At 27.0% G+C, this 13,153-nt stretch overlaps 1 protein-coding gene across 1 annotated transcript; it reads left to right on the forward strand.

The window, feature by feature from the left end:
• Positions 1–11,086: 11,086 nt before the first annotated feature.
• Positions 11,087–12,262, forward strand: OCT59_004317 (uncharacterized protein; the record flags this gene model as incomplete). Its single annotated transcript, XM_066148196.1, has 3 exons — positions 11,087–11,465; positions 11,552–11,758; positions 12,093–12,262. The coding sequence occupies 3 exons, from the start codon at positions 11,087–11,089 to the stop codon at positions 12,260–12,262; spliced, it is 756 nt and encodes a 251-aa protein (XP_065996818.1).
• Between the last annotated feature and the right edge of the window lie 891 nt (positions 12,263–13,153).

Below are 13,153 nucleotides of genomic sequence, written 5' to 3' on the forward strand. Positions count from 1 at the left end.
GTTTTTACGTTCACACATTTTAGGTTATTACTTGGATCCGAATATCCGGATAATCTAATTTCATTGTTAAGATATTTATGTCCTTATCAAATTAGGAATTTGTTTAGTCTTGATCTGCAAGTCATTATCATAATTAACGTATTAATGCTTATTATTTAACGAATTGCCTAACCATTAACGGGTTATTCAATTATTAACTAAGTTCAAAGATGATGAAAAAAAATTGTTACTGCCGTGACTTGCACGTGATCGTAAATCACGGTAAATTTAAAATCATTCTCGTTTTTGTACAATTCTGAAAACAATAATAGTGAACCTAAAGTATGAAGGTTAAATATAATATGAACTTTTCGATTTTTTTAACATTTGCCTGAAAAAAAAAAAAAAAAAAAAAAATATTCTTTTTTATATATCCAAAAATAGACACATAAGTACAGTACTTTGAACGAGTGGATTTCGTAACTGTAATATCGAATCGTTTAGAGTCTCACAATAACTTTCTCATATAACAAAATTTAATTTCTATTATATATTATCAAATATTATCTCGGTTATACAAATAATACCAATATAAAAATATAATTGTTTTTTATCATTATCAGTTATCTGATGAAGACGCGAAAAAACTATGGCAAGCCAAATCAGACAAAAGTCTGTCAATGTACAGATAAATTATCACAGTTATTTCTTTCCATTTTTGGGAATTTTTCGCAGATGATCTGTGATTTTTGCATATATTATGTGCGAAACTTTCCAAAAATTTTTACAGATGTTTATTCTGAATTTTCCCATTTTTTATTATCTGAACTTCAACAGATAATTTATCTGTATGTTAACAGATAATTATCTGAATATTAACAGATAATCATCTGGGTAATAGCAGATAAATTATCATCAGATTTATATATTTTTTTGTGTGATAAATTAAAAAAAATTTTTTTAGAAGTCTAAAACTTGTCAAATATAAACTTTTTTTCATAATTTTTTATTTATTGCTTTACAAGAAAAGTTTTTAATGTTTATTAATATACTATTTATAATATTTTATTAATAAATAATAATTACTTTATAGTTTTTGATACATAATTTATTTATATTTTTATCTTACACTATAACAGAAGTGAATTGTTTTTTTTTAATATCTCAATTGTACTATTTGTTTTTAAATTAAACAAATAAATTTTTAAAAACTATTTTAAATTAATACATTTAATACTATTCTCTCTAAAACTAAAATACAAATTATTGTCTTAATAATTAGAATAATTTATCTGTTAAAATCTGGATGATTATCTGTTAATATTCAGATAATTATCTGCTAACGTACAGATAAATTATCTGTTGATACACAGATAATAAAAAATGGGAAAATTTGGAAAAAATATCTGTAAAAATTTTTGGAAAGTTTTGCAGATAATATATGCAAAATATCACAGATCATCTGCAAAAAATTCCCAAAAATGGAAAGAAATAACTGTGATAATTTATCTGTATATTGACAGACTTTTGTCCGATTTGGCTTGCCATAAAAAACACAACAGCTGATTATGAACTATAAGCAGACAGGTGTTAAGAATTTTTGTGTAAAAATTTTTGTGATAAATGGCGTGATAGGAACCTACAAGTTTAGCTGACCTAATACTAGCTCCTTCAGAATATAGATAGCCTTACAAGCTTGTCTGATACACAGTGAAATTCGATATAACAGAACCATCCGTTCCAGTAAAATTATCCGGTATATCGAGACTTCCGATATATCAAAAAATTTCGATATACCGGATTTTATATATAAATCATATGAAATTCTGTTATGTGCTACGAACATTGAAATTTAGATTATTTTTTATTTAAAAAATTATTTGAGAAATTTTATACACTGAAATTAACTAAAACTTAAAAAAAACATCTATCCTCTGTTTTGCTTTTCTTACTTCACTATTAGACATATTTTCAATAAAAAAAAGTTCGTGATTAAAGTGTAAAAAAAGATTTCATGTATGATCTGATTTATTTTTAGGGGTTTCACATATATTAATATTTCCAAATAAACAATGTTATTTAGGAAATTCTATTTATATTACATCCTTATAAAGTGATAAAGATTCTTCAATATTTTCAACATTTCTAGTCAATATATTCAGAAAAATTTCATTTAAAATTTCTAAAAGGTCATCACACTTGCTGCTAATTTTATTGAATATAACTGATTCGTCTGTTATAGCCATTATTGAGATTTTACTAATAAATTTCACTGTGTATTAAGTTTTTGAGCTAAATTTTAAATACTGATGACCTTACAACTTTATGAGCTTGTCTGATGTTCAGTCTTGATCATGCCTGAGAAGATAAGGATCAGACAGAATGAATAAGAATACAGTTCAAAGCTCATTATTGTAAACCCTTGGTTTCAACCATTTTTGTCACTATAATGAATATTCACAAAAACAAAAGAATTCTTTATAGTAAACCTTATCATATTAATACAATAATTTTTGATTTTAAAGCCTTAAGAATTTCCAATTCTATGTATATTTAAACCAATGAATTATTTATAATTTCTTTATCTGGCAATAGTTCTATTGGCATTTTATAGTATGATCTTGTAAATTTAATTTCTTATTCAAATAATATCAATAATAGAGTGAAATACCAATCCTAATTTTATATTTAAATCTAATGATTTTATGTAATATTCACTATAATGAATATAAATTTATAATGTATATAAAATTTTTAAAAGTTTAGATTTATTAGTAAGTTTACTATAACTAGGAAATAGAAACTGGTGTAAATCTGAAGTGAAAAAAGGTTATAAATAAACCTTTATTTTGTTTATCTGATGTATCACAAATTTATTTTCATCTGATGTAGCACTAGAGCTCTGAACAAGTCAGGTAGGGTCAGGTAATTGACTTGACCTGGCCCGAGGAGAGTTATGAATTTGATGATTTAACCCAAATATCATGGATCGTTCGATACTTAACCTGATCCAAAAAAATGTTTTAGTGTTTTTTATTATTTTATATATTAAATTATAAGAAAAACCCCTAATTTTTACAATTATTTTATGAAAAAGAACGTTTTGGCATTTTTTTTACATATTAAATTACACCAAAATATTTATATATCAAGTTAAATCAGGTACCTGACCTGATTTGTTGATGTTTAAAAAAAACGTTTTTTGATTTATTTAATGAAAAATGTCAGTTATATGGTTTTTTAGTTTTTTATTAAAAAAAAATGTTTTTTTTTCAATTCATTTAATGGAAAAATGTCAAGTTTGATATTTTTTGATTTATTTAATGAAAAAAAATGTCAGGCATACTTTTTTTCATTAAAAAAAAATACTTTTTTTATATTTAATGAAAAAAATGATTTTTTTTGATTCATTTAATTAAAAAAACGTCAGGTTTAGCAGGATTCCGCTTACTTATAATAAAGGTCACCATAAAAAATTGGCCCTTTACTATACATGCTGCCCAAATTATTTTGGGATGTCATAATTCATTCGGTTTATATATAATTTACTATGTAAAGTGCCAAAATAATTTGGGATGCCATAATTGAATTTGGGATTTTACTTATAATTACGGCAGTCCAAAATAATTTGGGTTTGGCGGTATGTATACCCTTTACTAATAGTTTTTACCTTACTTTTTTCTTAAATTCTATTGGTTAATTAGATTTAAAAAAAAAATCATAACGAATGTAACATAAAATTTCCTTTTATAGTAGGATCTGCAAAGAATTTTATATATGATTTTTACTTTAGACCTGGGAGTGACCTATCTTATAAGTAAGTGGATCCTAGTTTAGCATTTTTTCATTAAAAAATATTTTTTTTTTTGATTCATTTAATGAAGTAACATTGAGTTATACATTTTTTCATTAAAAAAACATTTTTTTTGATTTATTTAATGAAAAAATATCAGGTTATATGTTTTTTTATTTATTTAATGAAAAAACATCAGGTTTGACATTTTTAACTAAAAAAAAAAGTTTTTTTGTTTCTTCTAATGAAAAATGTTAGATTCAGTATTTTTAATTAAAAAAAACTTTTATTTGTTTTTTTTTAATAAAATACATCAGGTTTGACATTTTTGATTTAAAAAAAATGTTATTATTATTATTTTTATAAAAAAACATTGGATTCAGGTCAAAAAAAATGGGTTAGCACTTTTTTATTTATAAAAAATGCCAAAATGTTTTTTTTGATTTAAAATATCAGGTCAATGAGTTAGATCAGATACCCGATTTGTAAATAACCTGACCTGAGATCAGGTTATTAAATTTGCTATCTGACCTAAATTTTTCAGGTTAATCTATTGGATCACCTGTCTCAACCTGATCCATTTAAAACTCTATGTAATACAAAATTTCAATGATGTGAATAAGACCTAGAAATATATATACAGGGGTAGGGTACACAAATGCGTTACCATCATAGTGAAATTAGACAGAGTAAAGTTTTGATTTGCGTACAATTTTAGAATTTTTCATCTATAGTTAGGTCATCAAGATTGCATATTTTTTATCAAAATTTTTATATGTAAAAAATTAGTTTGCATATTTTTGGCCTAAATTTGGCTAATCTTATATATATAATATATTTACTGTACATACTAACCGCATTGTAATATTTAGTATAAATTGAAAGAAATTTCTAAGGGTTAAAAAGTAAATTTTAGAAAAATATTATTAAAAAAATGGTAAATTCTTTTTTTCACATTAGTATTTGGTTTTATAAATAATATAGAAGCTATGATAAAATAATTAATAACTTAATATCTGAAATTTTATTTGCATATTTTTGCAGGATTTTCAATATCAGATGTTAATTATGTGTACTACTCATATAAAAAGTCTTTGCATACAGGTGGTACAGCTCATAGTAAAAAAAATTTTTGCCACCTGACCCTTATATATATTTCTAGGTCCTATGTGAATATGTGATGTATGTAAATAATCAGATATCATTATATGATACTATTTGATATATATAGTCCTTCAAAAACATATATAGTCCTTTACTTCACTTCAGATAATGAATAAGATTTATTAGTAAGTAAACTGAAAAAATAAAAAAAGTTTACTATAAATCAAATTTATTATAATATGAGTATTGACTGTATAATAAATAATAGTTATTTCACAAGAAGTCATAAATATCAATAATTTTTATGATGCAGCCATGAAAATTATAATATTTATGTAACACATGAAATAATTCTTTTATCTTATGAAGACTAATGTCTAGTGATAGGAAAGAATAGGAAAAATATAAATAAATTATAAAAATACATGAATATGAAAAATATCATTAGAAAAATTACTGGCATGAATATATTTTCAAAAAATCACTGATGATCAATTAGTAAACATAAAATAATGCTAATTACTAGATTTTTATTTTAGAAGTTAAATTACATTTTGTTAAGAGATTGGAAAGTGAATTACTGTATAAAGCAGTTAATAGATTACACCTATTAACTAACTTTTATAAGTGAAAATTAATATTAACATTAATATAAATAAAACTAAAATGAAGATTATATAAATAAACTCTTTCCTGTACCGTTCACGTCCATTTTTCACACAAGAAATAATACACTTTTTTCTTGTTAAATTACTAGAAAAATAGCACTTCAGTATTATGACAAAAGTGTTCCTTAGTTTAAACAACATACTTTTTATTATCACTCTTTTCAGTTCAAAGAAGTTTACAAGGGCTTAATAGTCCTTTAAAGACATAAAAGTTTTATTTTCTTGCGAAATTTTTCAAAAGAAGGCGTAAATACGGTACACCAATCATATAAAGGATGTCGAATAAAGAAATTTTTATCGGCTATACTTTTTTTTCGTCCAGAAAAAGTGAAACGGTACACGGAGACTGATATGATATATTCCACCAGAAAAGGAAAGTCCTATATCTTCTTGCATGTGGATTCATTACAGAAAGAAAAGATATGTTGACGATTGTTACCAACAATAGACATAGACATATAATAAAGAAATATGAAAGGCCTTTTTTGATTAATTCAGATCGACCTATAATGAATACTAAATACAGGATTTCAAAATACTTGACGAGTGTATTTTATGGGTTACCTATTGACATAGAAACTAGAAACAAGTATTTTTTAAGAATACGCTAATTATTATTGGATAAACTTGTTGTTATTGAAAATAGATTGAAAAAACAAGAAAAGAACAGACAAACTACATCTTATATTAAATTTAGTCATGGCAGACGAACATGGTATTTGGGGTTTTATATCACGTTCTCATTCTGTAGTAACGTACGTGCTTATGTGATGTCAAGAAATGAAAAGTTTGTCAAAATTGTCGTTCGAAGGTTAGGGATGGTAAAGTCCTAGGTCCTGGACCTAAAGACTTGATCCTAGGACTGGATCAGCAGATCTTTAGGTCCAGATTTAGGACTGATGAAAATCAGGTCCTAAAAAGTCCTATCCAATAGAATTTCAGTAATTATGAAATTTATAGTAATATGCCGATATGCTGATTATGCCGATATCTCATATCTTCAACACGTAACACGTAATAATGAGTAATTCTTTTAACAGCTTAAATGACGCGTTTATTCCAAATATTGATGACATAGATAATATAGATAATAAAATAGAAGAGCCTGAGCCTTCACGTAAAACTGCTTCAGTATGGAACTATGTAAATTGTAAAGATCTATCTCATCCAGGAGTACCAGTATGTAAAACATGTGGTTATGTATTTTCTATTAAGTCAGGAAACTCTAGTATTGAACGACATCTTTTGAGTAAACATTGTATAGTAATCCAAAAAGTTCGAAAGCAAACTACCCTAAAATTTAAATGCAAGGATCCTTGGCCTGAGAAAGAGAAATTGGAGCGGGATGATGCTGTTGTTACTTGGATAATTGCTGACCAACAGCCCTTCAGTTTTGTGGAGAAGGAAAATTTTATCAAAATGATGAATGTTTTCGATTCTCGTTATAAGGTTCCTGACTGCCACCAAATTAAAGAAAAGGTAGTCCAAGAGTTCAATAAACGACATCTAAATATTCGTTATGATTTACTAAAAATACCTGGAAGAGTCTCCTTTACTGCAGATATGTGGACGTCAACATTAAGCAGTGAAGCGTATCTTGGTTTAACTATTCATTATGTTGATGAAAATTGGACTCTCTGGCGTTTTTTACTTGACATTATTCCGTTTAAAACTCGGCACACTGGAATTAACATGGCAACTGCAATTAATAATGTTCTTTGCGAGTTCAATTTAGCAGGTAAAGCACTAGCACTTACTACCGACAATGAGTCTGCAATGCTAGTATGCGGTTGAAAGTTATCAGAAGAATTTGAGAGTGCTTTAGATGGTTTTTCATTTAGTCATTACTGCTGCTCAGCACATATTCTTAATCTCACAGCTAAACAAGGGATGGAGATAATTGATGAAAAAATTCTTAATGTGCGTAAGTTGATGATAAAGATCAAGAATTCAGTTTTATTATGTGATGATTTATGCGAGTTATGTTCTATGGAGAAAATTGAATATCTTCGGCCTGAAGTAGATATAGAAACTAGGTGGAACTCCACCTACTATATGCTTTGTAAATTTCAAAGAATGGAAACAGCGTTAAAGATGCTTGCAATTAAACATGAAAACGTCTGAGATTTAATGCCATCTCTTATAGCATGGACAAAGATTAAGGTATGTTTGATATTATAATGATCAAAGATTTTCAGGATAACAGTAAAGATAAGAGCTCCCGAATCTTATTTAATGAAATATCATATGAATAGAGGAGGGCGGGAGGTGATATTCTTCAAAGGAACGAAACTAAAAATCAAGAATATTATTATGTAAAATATTAAAAGATATTTCATGTAAATTAACATATTTATATTTTAAAAAATCAATAAATTAATTACATTTATTTCCATAGTTATTTTAATAAAATCTACTATTATTTTGCAGGAAACAATAATCGTTTTAGAACCACTTGAAAGAGCCACCAAAAATCTTTCAGGTTCTAAATATCCAACTATTGCTGACGTACGATTCTATTTTAATGAAATTTGGGACCATCTAAAATACTGTATGGAAAGTGATCAATATTTGTTAGCCGATTCGATAAATCAAAAAATTGAAGAATACTGGACGATTCTTGATGATGCAACTATGATTGCTACAATCTTGGATCCACGAAACAAAATTACCCTCTTTGAATTAGGTGAATCAACAACGAAAGCAATTAATACCTTAAAAGAAAGGTTTTCTTTTTATTATAGCAAAGTTCTACGATCACGAACTTCCATACCTAAAGAAAACAATAATGTATCGGGAAGAGAATATTTCTACCAACTAAAGAAACGGCGTTTAGGAGAAACTACTGAAACAGCACAAGCTTCAACCCGCCTTCAAACAATCCTGATTTCACAGAAATAGAACGATACCTAGCACTGCCTTAGAATGAATGTAGAAGTACTACTTTGGTGGCAAGCTCACACTATTGAATTTCCAGTACTCTCATTAATGGCAAGGAATTATTTGGCGATACAATCCACAAGTGTTGCATGCGAACAGGGTAAGTTTATTAATAATAGTTGGCAAATAAATAACACATATCCATTTGAAATAATCAATAATTAATTGTTTTAATTGATTAATTCATTAATTTTGTGTTTATTTTTTTTTTTATTTCAAAATTTAGCATTTTCTGTTGCTGGAAATACAATTACGAAAACTCGAAATTAACTACAACCAGAAACTGCGAGGGCGTCATTATGTGCTAAGAGTTGGATAGATAATAATATTGGAGAAAAAAATGTGGCTTAACCGTTTATTTGGAATTTTTGTAACTGATCAACAGTTCTAAACTAATTAAGGTTTTAATATGTAATAATAAACGGTATAACTAAATTTTGCTTTTTGTATTACTAATTTACAGCATTATTTAAAATTTTTGTAAATATACGTCAAGTTTTTAATAATTAATATGTAGTTTTAAATCGTAGTAACCCTAATAATAAAATTTTAAGTCGTTTGATAATAAATTAAATGAAACCAATTTTTATATATATGACAAAAATTTATAAATAATTTAGCCCAGGACCAGGTCCTGGGACCAGATTCAGGACCAGACTTAATAAAACTCAAGTCCTGGGACTCATTCCTTTAGGACCTGCCTGCAGGTCCCGTTCTATATGAACCTATAAAGCCTCCAGGACTAAGACCTAATTACCACCTGACCTAACTATCCCTAGGTACAAGTGTACCTGTAGAAAGAATATTTTCTGGAGGAACTGACCTAATTACAAAGAGACATTCTAGTTTAGGACGAGAAACTATTCAAGCATGTATGTGTCTGAAAAACTGGATAAAAAACGATAGAGTAGAATAATATATATGTATGCGGTATGCCAAAACTTACTAATAAATCGTCATATTGCATTAATGTTGTAATTACTACATATCCCAGCAGGTTTTATAAATAACTGTATTGTTAATTTTGAAACCTAGCACATTACCATTTATATATAAAAACAGCTCTTTTAAGTAATTAAATAAAAATATAAAATCTTTATTTTTATCAGTTGTAACTTGCAAAAAAACTTCGTTATTATTATTAAAATTCTCATAAGCCACTTTGAAATTATACAAAAATATTCAGGTTGGGTCGGATACCCGGACTCGACCCGACCAAAAAAATCAAAAAAAGACTCTGATCAGTTTTGGTAATAACTGCGGTTTCAGTATTAGTCGTATGATTAACCGATAATTTTTTTTTTTAATGGCAAGTTATACCTTGGGTAAGTTGTAATGGAGGAAGTTTTACACCATTTACTTAAAGAAATGTTAATAAACATTATTAACGTTTCTTTTTTGTTTTATTTTTATAGGGAATGGCTTTGGAGCTTGGGTAAGTTGTAATGAAGGGATTTTTGTGTTATTATTTAAAGAAATGTAAATAAACTGAACATTCTTAATGTTTTCTTTTATTTATTTGTATGGAACGGCCTTGAAGATCTTAGGTAAGTTGTAATAGGGGATTTTTGCGTTTAGAAATGTTAATAAACTGAATGTTATTAACATTTTCTTTATTTTTTTTTTTAGTAAATCGCATTCTGTACAAATGTAAGGTAGATTCCTAACCAATAAACGACCAGTTTCGCCTATAGATTCTTCATGTGGGACATCAGCGGTTTGATAATTTGAATTGTTATTCATCCCTTTATTGGATATTATGTGTTCTTCATCGTGATTCATATGATAGGATAGCGTGCCTTTATCTCCCTTTTTTCTTTATCACTTTCAGTTCACTATCGTCACTATCATTAGATTTGTTATCAAATGAAGTATAGGAACGGCCTTTAGATGACAGTATGTGCATTAGAGAAGGGGGGTTTGATAATTTTTTTTTAGGAACGGCCTTTGGATAAATGAACAGGCCACGGTATGTGTATTAGAAAGAGAGATTTGATAATTCATTTTTTTTAAGGAATGTTTATTAACGTTTCCTTTTTTTTAATTTTTAGAAAATGGTCTTGGGATAACTCAGAAAGCTGAACAGGCCGTAGTATGTGTGTGAGGGGGGTTCATTAATTTTTTAAGGAACGTTTCCTTTTCTTTGTTTATAGGATTAAATCATTGTAGAATTAATTAAAATTTATAGTTATTAATAATAAAATTTTTCCAGTTATATAAAATTTAACTAATTAGCATTATTATTGATATTATTTTATATATCATAAATGATTTCTATGGTTTTTTTATTTAGTAATAAAATACAACATAAAATATAATAACAGCAGGTCAAAAAAAAAAAATTTTTTAATAAAAATCAGATCAGGTTGGATCGGGTCAGGTCAAGTTATTTTTATATTCGGGTTGATACTTAACCCAATCTGAAAAAAATGAGACAGGTCAGGTTAAGTCAATTACCTGACCCTACCTGACCCGTTCGGAGCTCTATTCGAAGGTGATAGTAACTCCTACACCTCTACCACAAAATGTGTTTAAAGATTTTAGTAAAGTTAAACAAGTAATAAGTAAACGCGTAGGCATGTCTTATATAAAAAAAGTTTCAATGGATGGTGAAGCACGTAAATATGCAGTTACATATTCAAATTTACAGATAAACAAGCAATTTAAGACGTCGAAAGAACAAGAGAAGTATAAAAAGAGGTTTAAAAACAGCCTTAAGAATAATAAGAATAAATGGCAGGTTACAAATCATGGAATTGGATCAAAAGTCCTTATTTTCAAACATAAGTTGATACGTAGAAGTGATATTCTTAAGAAACAATACATATCAGAAAAAGAAATGGAGTTTCTGGTAGATCAAGTTACAAGTGAAGTTGGATACAAAATGTTAATAGATGATATTTTTATAAATCATTCTTTTAACGAAGAACATTTTTTTGAATTAAGAAAGAAAAAAGATGCTTCTTTTGAACGAAAAGATAGTAAGTTAGCAGAACAGGTCGAGTAGTGCTGGTCGAAAGTCTTTACGATAGACAATATTATTACGGACGCGGGAAATGGAAATTAGTGGACAGGATAATGTCGCTCGCGCAAATACTGAATAGACGAGAACCTATTACAAGGGCAGAATTTCATCAGGGTTTGAATAGTATTAGAGATAAACGTCTTTTAACGACATATTGTAATGGGATTAGAAGAGGGAGGCGTGGACGTGGTATTACTCATGACTACGTGGTTAATCAGTGTGCAATTAAAGCTCATAAATTAGAGCAAGGTATGTTATATTAAGGGAAGATAAGTATATAATTAGTTATTCTTGTTTTGTTTTTCTATTTTCTTTTGTAGGATGGCTAATTATTAAGAAACAAATTATCAAAAGGGAAAAAATGAATAATTATTTTAGGATTTAGATCATTCCTTATCTGATAATATTTATATAAGGCTATTTGGTTAGAAAGAAAAATATATAGACTTTCCCAGTAGTTTTAACAAATTATTTAGAAAAATTGTTTTCGTTTATTTAAATGAATCGTTATGTCAGATAGTATGTACATACAGCTTTTTTAATAAAGAAAGAATCATATATGCACGTTATTTATAACGTGTAGTAAAGGAAGAAAAGCGGTGCGGTATTAGCGGTAAAGATAAAAAAGCTAAGTCACATAGTAAACGCACTGAAGTGGATGTTAAAGATGTTGGCTGTAAGATGTTAGAAAGTAATTGGAATAAATGGAATGATTTGGCGTTCCATCGAGGCGGTCATTGGGCAAATTTTTAGGTAGATCATGACAGTCACCTTTGAATTTGAGGTCGCGTCATGGTTTTTAACAATGATGTGATCGTTTAGGTGACAGGTCGACTTGTTCTTTATGAAAAGTAGTCTTGTTTCATAATGCTTAATTCTTATATGTATTTGTTTATCTTATATTTTGTAAGTTTATATATGTAAGTAAGCGTGATTATAATGGGACATGATCGCATCTATAATAAAGTATTAAAAAAAAAAAAAAAAAAAACTAAATTGAATAACTATAAAATACAACTAGTGTTTCTAACAAATTGATTTGATTATATTGGTAATATAGTACAACCTAAATTAATCATAAAAAAAAACCATTTTTTGTAAATATCTTGTGATCTAGCAGTTTAATTTTAATAAACTTTTTTTATTTTGATTAGTTTAATATAATTTATAAAAAAAAAAAATTATTAAAATTCAATTACTAAATTACAGAATAATATTTTTCAGATTCAGATCAGATTTAGATTAAATTACTAAAATTCTGATTTAATTTGAATTTTTAGAAGCATTAAATACAATATACTGTACCTAAAATGTAACTTCACTTCTTAATTTATTGAGAATAAATATTTATTTTACAATAATAAGACAAACAATAATATCTTGTATAATGAGATCAAAATCTTTGCTGAAATTTATGGTATTACTGATTTCTACCTTATATTCATTGGAAAATTTTTTAGAATGCAGATCTGCATAGATTTTCAGAAATTATTTTTACATAGATCTTATATCTTGACACAAATATTAGAAGAAAAATCAAATAAAAAACTGCCTAGATTTTACAAATAACAAAGTTTTATGTGATTTTTGTTATTAAATTTTACACATATTTTACAAAATAAAATCTGTAAAATTCATTAAATT

The sequence above is a fragment of the Rhizophagus irregularis genome, chromosome 12 (assembly GCF_026210795.1).
Source record: "Rhizophagus irregularis chromosome 12, complete sequence".
NCBI lineage: Eukaryota > Fungi > Glomeromycota > Glomeromycetes > Glomerales > Glomeraceae > Rhizophagus > Rhizophagus irregularis.